This window comes from Pseudopodoces humilis, chromosome 5 (assembly GCF_049639895.1).
Source record: "Pseudopodoces humilis isolate 2021_Gansu_Grassland_sample_001 chromosome 5, ASM4963989v1, whole genome shotgun sequence".
Classification (NCBI taxonomy): Eukaryota; Metazoa; Chordata; class Aves; order Passeriformes; family Paridae; genus Pseudopodoces; species Pseudopodoces humilis.
Genome location: NC_142204.1, coordinates 28,028,656 through 28,040,924, shown reverse-complemented (window position 1 = coordinate 28,040,924; position 12,269 = coordinate 28,028,656). Strand labels below are relative to the sequence as shown.

The following is a 12,269-nucleotide window of genomic DNA, read 5'->3' as shown; positions in this document are numbered from 1 at the left end:
AAAAGTATTTGAAGAGTGCAAGTTTCATTTGACCTTTTCCTGCTTGAGCAGCTGGAGTGTAGTTTATTCAAGAGGCACTTAACCAGCCTTGATATTTGTGATAATGCTATTGGGCACTTTTGTCCATTTTAGACAGTCCCCCTGGATTCACAACTTTGTTGTGAAATAGAGAGAGTAGAGCCAGAGCCTAAGGGCTTTCCTTGGAAGTTTCACAGGAGCTGAGTAGAGTTGGGGTGTTTCTTCAGTGTGGTGTTGCTGGTATGCTGTCATTTGCCCAGAAGTAAGATCTGGGATGTTCAGCACATTGAAGAAGTCTCTTGCCTTCCTGGCTTCTGTGTGTATGCTGTTGCAGAGCACTATAATTGAAAGAATATGATCAAAACAATGAAAAAGTGGAGTTACTGCATCTTCAGTAACTGGACAGCTGAACTTGTCTGTGCTAGTCTTGTACTACATAAATCACTAAAACGAGAGAACTCACCCTGTGTTGGAAAAGGCATAGTTAAAGGTAGCTAAGGCCAAGCATGGGTCCTATGTTACACAACATTCTGCTTTTAACAAACCAGTAAGAAGCAATTCTGTGAGCAGCTGTGGGTGTTGTAGCATGTAGTACAGGCTATGTCATGATGCCCTGGAAGCTTACCCTCCAAACGTGGAACTCGGCCAGGGAGTCTGCAGGCAGTGCTTGGCGCTAGAGCTGACCCTGCTTGGGTTGACAGAATTCTGGAGTCTGTTGAGAGGATGAGATACAACTCCCTCAGCTTTCTGCTGAGGGACTTGCAGCCCGTGTGTTTAGCAGTGATTAGAGAGCATTACTAGATGTGATTACTAGATGTGTAACCTGGGGTGATACCGAGGACTTCTTTAAGCTAATCTCAAAAAATGGGTGCGTTGCTAGGGGCTGGACTTGATCTTCAACATCTCTTCCAACCCTGATGCTTTCATGATTCGGTGTGAGCGCTGCAAAGCACGGGTCCAGGGCAGCACAGGGAACTCGCGTTCGGGCCTTGCTCAGGTTTGACATTGCCCGGGGCGAGGCCGTGGGAGGCACGTGGCTTAGTTGGCAAGCTCCCCGAGCCGGGCAGCGATAAGGAAGGAACGTGAGCTGAGGCGCGGGGTTCATCGCTGCAGGGTGCGCTCACACAGCCCGAGCAAGGGCCACAGGCCCTGCCGGGCCGCTGAGGGGGGGCTCGGCCCCCCGGGGCGCAGGCGCGGGTCGGGCGGGCGGTGGCCGCGCGTGCGCAGCGGTCGGTGTGGCGCCTCCGCCAATCGCGGCGTGGGTCGTTGCGCGGCGGCCCCGCCCCCGGCGCGGCGAAGGACAAGGTGACGGCGCGGGGCCCGCGTTCAGCCTCTGCCGCAGCGGCTCCATCTTGTGAGGTGAGTCGGGGCGGCGCGGGCCGCCCGCCCGCCGGGGACCGGACTGAGCCTCGGGGCGGCCGGGCCCCCTCGCGGGTGCGGGGCTGGGGCTCGGCGGCCGCGCCGTAGCGGAGTTTCCCGGTCCCACGTCCGTCTGCTCTTCTCGCCCGCTTTAGGTCGCCATGTTCTCGTCCATCGCGCCGCTCGCGCGGCACAACTTGTTCTGCGCGCCGCACTTCCAGCTGGTGCAGGACGGCGTCAGAAAGCGCCCAGCGGAGCCCGCGGAGGCCCCCGCCACGCGGCGGGGCCTGGCGGCCGCGTCCGCCAACGAAGGTGAGCGGGACGGAGGGGCCGCGGCGGAGGCGAGGCCCGTGGGCGTGCGGGGCTGGGGGTGCCTGCGATGGCCCCGGGCCTGTGCCCGCCAAGGCGGCGCAGGGAATGTCAGCGCTCAGTGGGGCTCGGCCGAGCCGGGAGGGGCCGGCGCTGGGCCTACGCGCCCGCTTGGAGGACGAGGAAGGGCACGGGTGGGGGAGGCGCTGGCAGTGCTTCCGCTCTGCCGGCGATGTGTGCTGAGGAGCAGGAGGGATCCGGGCTTGCCGGAAAAGGACACGGGAAGGTTCTAGTGCGGAGTAATCGCAGAGACTCCCGTAGATTCTGTCTTGGGGAGCACAGAGTGCATTTTCTGGCTCTGCGTGGCCTGCAGCGTCGGGCGCTGTGGTTGCAGGCCCCTACTTCTTTCATCGGTGGAGAAGAGCAGTGAGTTAATCTGTGGATTCGAAAGACCATCTCTCCCATCCTTTTTCCCTTTTTCTCTTATTTTTTTTCACCAGTTTATTCATAACTGGGTAACTGAACATCTAGATACATTCGGGTGCTTGCTGCTGTTCTTTTTTTAGTTCTTTCTTTTTACTAGTTGTGGGGCATACACCAGGTAACCTGCTATTTAAGATACAGGGATGCACTTAAGAGTTAAGTGCAAATGCTTCCTGTATGTTTCCCAGTCAGTTTGTTGACTTCTGAAGGTCAGACCTTGATACTTGCAGTACTATAGAACGGGTAAGGGTGGAAAGGACAACAGTGAGTCATTGTCATCATCCTTACAGGTCTAACTTCCCTGCTGAAGCAGGGTCATCCTAGAGCAGATTGTACAGAATTGTGTCCAGATTCTTGAATATCTCCAGGAGGGGAGACTCCACAGAGTCTTTGGGTAGCCTGTTTCAGTGTGTGGTCACCACAGTAGAGAATTTCTTTCTTATATTCAGATAGAACTTCCTGTGCATCAGTTTTTGCCCATTGCTTCTTATCCTGTTGCTTGGCATCACTGAGAAGAGTCTGGATCCATCCTCTTGACACCCTCAATCAATACTTACAGACAATGATGAGGTCTTCTTTCAGTCTTCTTTTCTTGAGGCTGAACAGACCCGGCTCCTTCAGTCTTTATTCATAAATGAGGTGTTCAAATCTCATCATCTTCATGGCCCTCCCCTGGGTCTGCTCCAGGAGCTGCATGTCTGTCTTTTACTGAGGGGACCAGAACTGGGCACAGCACTCCAAATGTATCCTCACTAGGGCTGAGTAAAGGGACAGGATCACCTTTGAGCTGCTGGCAGTGCTCTTCCTAATGCATTACAGGATACCGTTGGGGTGGCCTTGGCCACACAGACACACTGCTGGCTCGTGGACAGCTTGGCTGATAAACCCCCAGCTCCTTCTCTGCAGAGCTGCTTTCCAGCAGGTTAGCCCCTTAGCTTCTGATGGTCCATGGGTCTATTCATCCCCAGGTACACAACCCTGCATTTGCCTTTGTTGGACTTAATTCACTTCCTCTCTGCATGGCTCCAACATGTTGAGGTCTATCTGAAAGAGTGCACAATAGTAGAGGTGGATATTAAAATTCTAATTCTCTTAAGCTGTCAATAACTTAAAAGTGTCTCTTTGGTTTTAGTTAAAAAAAAAAAGGTAAGAATTACTTTCAATAAGCTACCTTTTCTGAAATACCATGACAATTGAAGTATTTTAGGGGACTTGCATGAATATTCATAGATTACGTGAAAGAGAGACAAGTTAGGTTTTATGAAGTTTTCAAGAAATCATTTGTGGCTTTCAGTGGAGTAATCCTGCTTCCAGCTAAATAAAGCCCTAAATCGCTCTTTGGTATGCTAAATATATTCAGTAGGTGCACTCGTTTCTTTAAAGCATTATGCTTAATCTTCATCCTGTTTGTTGGCAGTTGTGGTCAAAGGTGGCCAAAGTTTTTCAGTCTTTATAATCTTTTCTGCTGAGTTCACTATTTCATGTACCATTCAGTTCTCTGGCTTTTGTGCTGAGAACATAACGTGTTGCAGAAGATATCTGGGCTTGCACAAGGTCACACAAAGTCAGTACAAACCACACGACCTTCTGAGATCAGTTCAGGGCATCAACCACAATGGAGCTCAGAGACCAAGTATTTTATGACTGGCTCATGGAATTTGTCCTTGTGAACGTGTCAGATTGGAAGCAGAGATATTAAATAGTTCCAATGTAGCTGTCTCAACAGGGTAGATATATTTTTATGCCACATATTTATATTTGTGTACCTTTAAGAGTTTTTGTCTTAATTAGAATTACTTTCTTGTCCTCTGTGCTGCATGTTCAGCTGGTTCTCTTTTCAAGTTAATGGTTTTCAGAAAATTTGACTCTACTTCTGAAATAGGAAGTCCAAGATCATCTGTGGATTTATTTTCCTAATATTACTGTACCACTACAAACCTAGGCACCTCTAAAGAGCTCAAGCCTAATTGATACTGGCTTTCTTAATTACTGTACTTGAACACCAGGCTGATAGGTCAGTCTGAATAGCACTGAAATACAGCCCATACATAAAACTCTACTTTCCTGTGGCTACTATAAAGGTCTGACCCTGTTATTTGAGGAGTATGACTTCTGAATTACTGTGAAAAAGGCAGTGAGAGCAAACAGTTCTGAGATCTGGGCAGCATGGTAGCTGTTGGCCAAAGACACAGCTAGACAGAGCTGCCCCAAACAGACCTAGACTCTGTTCTCTGATTACAGCTGTCTGATCTATGTGTGTTTAACCAGCCATTCTGGAAAGTTGTAAACAGACTTATTTCTGTCTGCAAATCTGCTAGCATAGCCAAGCCATTTTGGAGCCATGTGTAAGTCTCAGACCAGCATATTTACAGTCTTTAGCAGTGTGTCAATTAAAAATAAGTTATTCTGATGACTGATTCCTGGCTTTTAATTTAGGTTCTCTATGGCATCTGTGATTTTATATTTATTGTTTTAAATATAGAAAAGCTTATTTTTTATTGTTTGGGTAATTTTTAAGAGTAAGGTGCAAAATGTAAATATAAAATCTAATGTAAAATCTGGATTATTTGTGGGAGGGAGTTCCTTTAAAAATTAACAAAGTTATGAGCTGGATAAGCTTGCTAGTGTTATCTGCTGCTCTGTTGGTGCTCTTGAACATCATCGTCAGTTTCTGTTAATGTTCATAAAGGAATTCAGAATCAGAAAGATGGCAAAGAAGCTCTGCATAAGATAGGCTTTTGCTGTCTTTTCGTTTTCATTAGTGTTTCTTGGACATAGTTCTTAGTAAGTCATAATACTTTAATGCCATTATGTTGAAGTGACACCAGTAGATTTAGTAGCAAAAAATTGTCTTTCTACTTTGGAAAGTAGATTTTTCTCATAGTTATGATTTTCTGTATGCTTATTCAGTATATCAGTTTTGCTTCTACTTATATTTTCAAAACATTGAGCATAGTAATAGAACTGTGGTGCTACTTTATGCTTATTTTGTACTGTTCATTGTAAATTTGAGTGGTTTTTGTTTGCACTCACACATAGCCTCTGTAGCTTCTTCAAAAATGAAAGAAAACATTCTTTTTTTATAGCTCCAGTGACTTCACTGTATAGAAATATTAAATTAAATAATATTAATAATATTAATAGTAATAATAATAAATACTATGAAAATTAATAGCTTGTTTTAAGATTGGATAGTTTTATACACAGTATATACAATGTATAGAACAGTGCATATGAAGTATCTCTTGATTAAATGTGACCAGAAATATTCTTTAATGAACTTTGTATGAGCATTCAGTGGGACAATAAATAGCAAGCTGTATACATTTGAGATTCTGTATTTGAAACACAATTTAAAAAAACTTGTAAATTAAAAAAAATCTGTAAATAATCTGAGAAATACCTGAAAATAAATGTGCATATCTCCAACACCAGTATTGTAGATTTTTATAGTATCTACTTAAATACAGGAGTTAAACTGTTACAGAATATTTAACAAAAGAAGCTTTGTCTTTTGAGTACTAGAGAAATACTGTTCTTCCTTAATTAGTGGCTATAACAAATTGCTGGACATTGCAACTTTGAGTTGTTGTTTCTGTTAGTAACATCTGGGATTAATTTCTATGGTTTTAGTGTGCTGCAAGCTAAAACTTCACAGTTTCTTCCTTTGCTTATTTAAAGGAATACATTCAATTTGGAAGCCTTAGAATCAAATCTTGTCTGTCCAAAATGTTTTAATTTAAAGCAAAATAATTTTTTCATTTTAACACTATTCAAGTAATACAGCATGGGAGGTTATTTCAGTTTAATACTTTTGAGAAAGTAGCGCTTAGTTTTGCTTCTTTTTTGATCATTGTTATCATTTATGATTGATAATATATATGTAATTTTTTCCAATTAACTAGAATACAGCTGTGCCTATGGCTCAAACAGATTCTTTGTGCTTTGTGGCCTTGGTGGGATTATTAGCTGTGGAACAACACATACGGCACTGGTTCCTCTAGACCTGGTTAAATGCAGAATGCAGGTTTGTTCTGCATGTTGGTATGTGACGACAGAGCATGTTTAGTGTGGTATATTTAATTACTAATGAACTGGAGGCATAAACTATACCGTGGACATCGCTGTCCAACCGTGCATGGAGTTAATATAAAAGCATGGTGTGTCTTTATTTTTTGCTGCAGAGTACAGTTGTGAATATGGCTCGCTCAAGTTTTATGCTCTCTGTGGCGTTGGTGGGGTCCTAAGTTGTGGCCTGACACACACTGGTGTCGTACCTCTGGATTTAGTGAAATGTCGTATGCAGGTTTGTATAAACTTAAACATTTCTTGAACTTTGGTTTTCTATCTAGCCAGCATATTAAGAGTTGTCAGTAGGGATGCAATCTTTTGTGGATGACCAGAAGCAAGTAAACTTGAATGCAGCTTTATCAAATCTACTGCTGTAAGACTAGCAAAATACCACTTTAAAGAGAAGTAAAGGTATTACAGATAATCTGGACGCATTATTTTTGACAGCATTTAAGGCACGTTTAACTGACTGTTTGCTAAAAGGCACGCACCACAATGTTACTCTGCTGGCTGGTTTGCTGTCCAGCACTATTCCAGTGCTTTTGGAGTAAGGAAATAGTACCTTTGAGATCTGTGGTTTTTAGCCTGGAGTGGCATGCATGTGTAATTTGATCCATTAACACTGGATATCAATGCATGGCTTATGGATTGGATATTTTCTAAGGATGCCACTTTGAGCAGAGTGGCTAAAACTCAGTTTCAGGAAGGCCATCGATGCTTGCAACTGCTTTCCTTGAAGTGGTTTTTGATTGAACTGAAAGGGGCATTGTTGCATTGGGCTTATGACACATGAAAATAATTTTGCGAACAGCCATGGATGAAAACATACTAATGGATTTATTCAGGCAAATCTGCAGGAATGAAGCAAATTAAAGCACACTTGTAAATATAGTAGTTAATGATTTCTGTGTTGCACAGGCTGATACTGATTATAAAAATGGCCATTTTGTAATTATAGAACTCCAACATTAAGAGGGAACTATGAGTTAGTCGGACCTCCTTGTCACACTAGGAATATGCACGTGCTGTGCATATTCAAAAACTTCAAAACTGTGTTCTTCTGAATGGCCATTATTTAACAATGTTTACCAGAGAGACCTTTCCACATTCTTGAGAGCACCTGAAGGTCTATTCTCAAACTAGGAAATCTGCAACACTTCAGACATACCCAGTGTGGGCTACCAGTTCCTATTTATTACATGGTAAGGGTGGTGATACTTCTCCTTCCCTCTCCAGTACTTAGAGGGAGGTTCAGGAGGGGTGTTCCATGTGGATTTCAGGTGTGATCTTGTAAAACCTGTCAGCATTTATCTCTTTACAGATCCAGTACAGCATGTTTCTAATCCTTCCTAAGTTCTCCAGGAAGAAACCTGTTGCCTGCCCTCTCATGTCTTTTTAAGAAGAGGTCACCTTTGCCATGGTTTAGCTGAAACCAGGACATCTGTTACACACCTAATAACTAAGCATGGTTCTGACTTGAGCATAGTCTCATTTTTCAGTGCCTGATTAAATACCCACTTTTCTAAAATTATGTCTGTTCAAAGGTGACATAGTTAGGTGAACTATATCCCAAGTATGTTGTTCCTAGCTGCAAGAGAAAACACCAGTCTGTGAATGCTCATGCATGTCCTATAGCTCTTTCTGGAAGTTTGATGGGCATCCAGTTTGATATCTTCCTTCTTATCCTCTGAGGAACTGTTGGATGATGTGAAGTATGAAAAGTAACAGTGGGATGTGACTTAATTACCTGTTGAACAGTTTCTGCTAAATCACTTCCTTTCACCTGAAACAAAATTATTCAAGTCAGTCTGTGTCAAATTCTGATGAATTAATAAAATCTCACTCAAAATTTTATAGGCAGAAAACAATTTGTGTAGCCTTTATTGCCAAGTGAAAGTACAAGTGTAGAAGTTTTTGAGTACTCTTTGGTCTGCTTTGCTCCATTTGTCTTAGCCTGACTATGTGGAGAGATGACACAGGAAAAACAACCTTCTCTGATCAGTAATTAGGTAAAACATTAGGTTTCTGGCAACGTTCCTGTACATACCCATAGTGTGTAAAGTAAATGAGATTGCTGACAGGACCCATTAAATTTTTTAAAAATCTGATCCAGTACACCTGACAGTGTTAGAACAGTGATTTCAGTAAATCTTTTCATTACAGTTGCACTGTTAATTTGGACAATTAAAGCGAAACAAAATTGAATTTGGTGGTTTCTGGGTATTGAGGAACATACTGGCTGTTAAAACAATTCTGGGTTTGAGACTAGCAAGTAACCATTATGGTTACGTTAGTGTAACCTTGTGGTGAGTACATCATCTGTCTAGGGAATTATAGGAAGCTGGCTGTTGGAGGAATAGGAAAATTAAAAGTTTTGGATGGGGTTGTAAGGAGGAAAATAGTAAGCTATATCAAACATTTACCTGTCTATTCTGTTTAGGTCGATCCACAAAAATACAAGAGCATCTTCAATGGATTTTCAGTGACAATCAATGAGGATGGTGTTCGTGGCTTGGCTAAGGGATGGGCTCCAACCTTTATTGGCTATTCCATGCAAGGGCTTTGTAAATTTGGTTTTTATGAAGTTTTCAAAATTCTGTATGGCAACATGCTGGGAGAGGTAAGCCTTAAATTTACATAAAGCTATATGTCTGCAGCATAATATTATTAGTGATAAGGCATAATCAGAAAAGCATAATTCATTAATAAAAATGTGTGTTTAAATTCCTTTCAGGAAAACGCCTATTTGTGGCGTACTTCGCTATATTTAGCTGCATCTGCCAGTGCAGAGTTTTTTGCTGACATTGCTCTGGCTCCAATGGAAGCTGCTAAAGTTCGTATTCAGACACAGCCTGGATATGCAAACACTCTACGGCAGGCTTTACCCAAAATGTTTGCAGAAGAAGGCATCTGGGCGTAAGCATCCCTTCATCTTAATTGAAGTTCTTGATTTTCAGTACATTTTCTTAATGAAGAACTGGTGCTATAACTAATTCTGGCCTTAGCTTGTAATGCTTTTTGGTCTTTATATATCAGGATAAGAACTTAACATACTTCAGGCAGTCTGTGCTGAACTGGCTGTTAATTCCACATGCTCCTTAGATCCATCTTTGTGAGTATCTTTGTGCTGAGTTCTGCTGGATAACTTCAGTTTCTAGCAGTTCCAGTCAGAGATACTCAGCAACTTTCTGGTTGTACAGTCAAAGATGCTTGAGTCATTGGCATGTGAGAGTAATATAACTGCATGTTAGCTTTCTGTTCTGATGGAAGTGGCTGTTGATGTACAGGTCATGTCTCACTATCAGGACTTGGCTGGTATGCAGACATTAGCCTTTCTGCACTGGTAGTATCAGTACTACATTGCTGCAGTGCATTGTAATCTGAAAAGTGACTAAAGAAATTGCTCTGCAGCCTGGGGATCAGGAAAATTTCCATTTGTGTTGCTGTTTGAAGGTAGTACTCGGAAATTAATACAACTCAGATTTCTGTAGGTATTGACAGCATTACAAGGTCAATGTATAGAAGCTGTGTAGCAGCAATAAATAAGCTAATTTATTTCAGGTTAGAAATATACTTTAAATACTGAAGAAAATGAAACGGAGATTGTCTCTTCTCTGATTAAGTTTCTATAAAGGTGTTGCTCCGCTATGGATGAGACAGATTCCATACACAATGATGAAATTTGCCTGCTTTGAACGTACTGTTGAAGCTCTCTACAAGTATGTTGTTCCCAAGCCACGAAGTGAATGTACAAAAGGAGAACAGCTGGTAGTCACATTTGTTGCAGGCTATATTGGTAAGGAATCTTTAAGTCCTACACTTCGTTAATGGATTACTGCAAATCTAGAGACCTGTTGCTTTTCAGAGTTTTGAGCACATGTCACTGACATGGGAGAACTTATTTGCAGCTTTAAAATGTGCAGGTGAAATAGCTATAATCAGTTTGTTAGAGGAAAATGGGTCTGTAATAGGACACTATTTTTAACTGCTCCTATATGTTACCAATATTGATGGCCAGATTTAAAAACTGCAGCTGATTTAAGTGAAAACTTCCATCTTCTTCAGTCTTTGGAATCTTTGGATGGAAGGGGGATTTCCAATATCCAAAGATTCAGAAGTTTTTTTTCTGGTTGTTTTCTTCCGTTCAGAAGTTTCAGCTGGTTGTTCTTAGTGTACACAGTAGTGTACAGCTAAAACACCGCAGAACTAATGTCAAATTATTCTTTCAGCTGGTGTATTCTGTGCAATTGTTTCCCATCCTGCTGACTCTGTGGTATCTGTGTTGAACAAAGAAAAGGGCAGCTCAGCTTCGCAGGTTCTTATGAGGCTTGGATTCAAAGGTACGTTCTTACTTTCATGTATTTTGGATCAAGTGTTTCTGGTGTTTTGGGGAGGATTTCTTTTTTCCATGCTATTTTATGCTGCTCATGCTTTATTGTTTGCTCTCCAGGTGTATGGAAAGGTCTGTTTGCTCGTATCATTATGATTGGTACCCTGACTGCACTACAGTGGTTCATCTACGATTCTGTCAAGGTTTATTTCAGACTTCCTCGCCCACCTCCACCTGAAATGCCAGAATCTCTGAAGAAGAAGCTTGGTCTAACTGAATAGACAACTCATGGACTGACTGCTGACTGTCCCAGTGATGAGTTTCATGAAAATTTTATACATTTGACTATGTAGAAAACAAACTCTATACAATGTCATTATTGGTTGTGCCCTCATCTCACAAGAGGGTTTAAATTCTACCACTGTCATTGCCTGAAATAAATGAGAAACAGAGTGCTTAGTGTCTGTTTACTACTGCATATGTATGCTTCATTTCATAGTAGCAAATACCTCAAATACTCTACTGGCTTCCCCCTCTCCACCCAAATTTTTTTTTTTTAAAATAACCCCATTCCACATTTTAGAGAAATGTTACTCTTCCACTTAAAAAATAAAATTAGGCTTTCATTGTTTCCAGAGAAGTGCCAAGAACCCATCCTTGCACTTTGAGCCCAGTGGTCATTTGCCTGTAATAAGCTGTTACTGTGGAACAGCTGAACTCCTGAATGGCTGAGATGAGACTGGAGTCTGATGAGCATCCTAGTCATGATTATCAGTGTTCCCCACAGAGATAAAAGGAACCTTATGCATACTAGAGCTGTTTCTGCCTTGGGATGGTCATCCCAACTTACGCTTACTTGACTTAATTTCTCTTCTGTTGGCTTTGAACCACACCAAAGAACTTGGCCCTTCTTATTGTCCTGTGGAATTAAACAGTAGCTGCTACCTCTTAACTAGAGAAAAGCTGATAATATTTTCAAATATATCTGTACACTATTAATGGTGTACTTCAGTGTCACAATGAAATAAAAATAGCTTGTGTTTTATTCTAAAGTTTGAAAAACTTGGCAGCTTTTCCCTACATTTGTTACAGCTGTAGTTTTTTATTTCAGTTATTTTTTTTCCTGAATTAGTTTAATGCTGAATGATGGTTGAACCATGTATTTCTGCAACACAAGGAGCCATACCAGGTTTTTCAGACCTTGATGTGAAGAAATACATGCTCCTCAGCACACAAGAGGAGACAATTAAGGCAATGTTAAGGTATTTGTTTTTCAATTTTTTTCTCAAGTCTTTTAGTGAAGGATGATTGTGCTGCCTTCTGCATTTCACCTGTTCAGTAACCCACAGCTGGTGGTCACTACACCCTATCTATTACTACTTTGCTCACAAAGTAGCGCTGGAACTGATGTTTTTCTGCAGTACTGTGGATAGGCTGCCTTACAGCATGTGAGCTGTTGATACTGAACTTAGCTTGGCACTCACTTATGTTACACTGCTTCTTCCTCTTGGCTCCTTCAGAGCCAAAGGGACAAATTGGGCATGTACCACTGGATTATAATAAATGTACTGACTGCAGCATCTTGCTGCTGGAGTTGGATGTGCCTGCTATTGTAGCATTGAGCTTTTCACCCACTGGGAAAATCCTCCAACTTCCAAGATTTTGAATGATTATGCTAAACAAGAAAGCTGGGCCTTAC

At 41.9% G+C, this 12,269-nt stretch overlaps 1 protein-coding gene and 1 non-coding gene across 3 annotated transcripts; both read left to right on the top strand.

Moving 5' to 3' along the window:
• Positions 1-1,261: 1,261 nt before the first annotated feature.
• SLC25A3 (solute carrier family 25 member 3) lies at positions 1,262-11,023 on the top strand. 2 transcript variants are annotated; one of them, XM_005519451.3, is made up of 8 exons: positions 1,262-1,377; positions 1,533-1,689; positions 6,354-6,475; positions 8,681-8,860; positions 8,975-9,156; positions 9,864-10,036; positions 10,470-10,580; positions 10,691-11,023. In XM_005519451.3, exons 2-8 carry the CDS (start codon positions 1,539-1,541, stop codon positions 10,849-10,851), a joined length of 1,080 nt encoding a protein of 359 aa, XP_005519508.1. In that variant the 5' UTR covers positions 1,262-1,377; positions 1,533-1,538; the 3' UTR covers positions 10,852-11,023. The 2 variants fall into 2 exon arrangements, with proteins under 2 accessions (XP_005519508.1, XP_014104401.1); XM_014248926.2 differs by lacking the exon at positions 6,354-6,475 and adding an exon at positions 6,075-6,196.
• Positions 9,329-9,568, top strand: LOC148184316 (small nucleolar RNA SNORA53). Its single transcript, XR_015772624.1, has one exon. It is a non-coding gene; the product is annotated as a small nucleolar RNA SNORA53 (small nucleolar RNA).
• Positions 11,024-12,269: the final 1,246 nt, after the last annotated feature.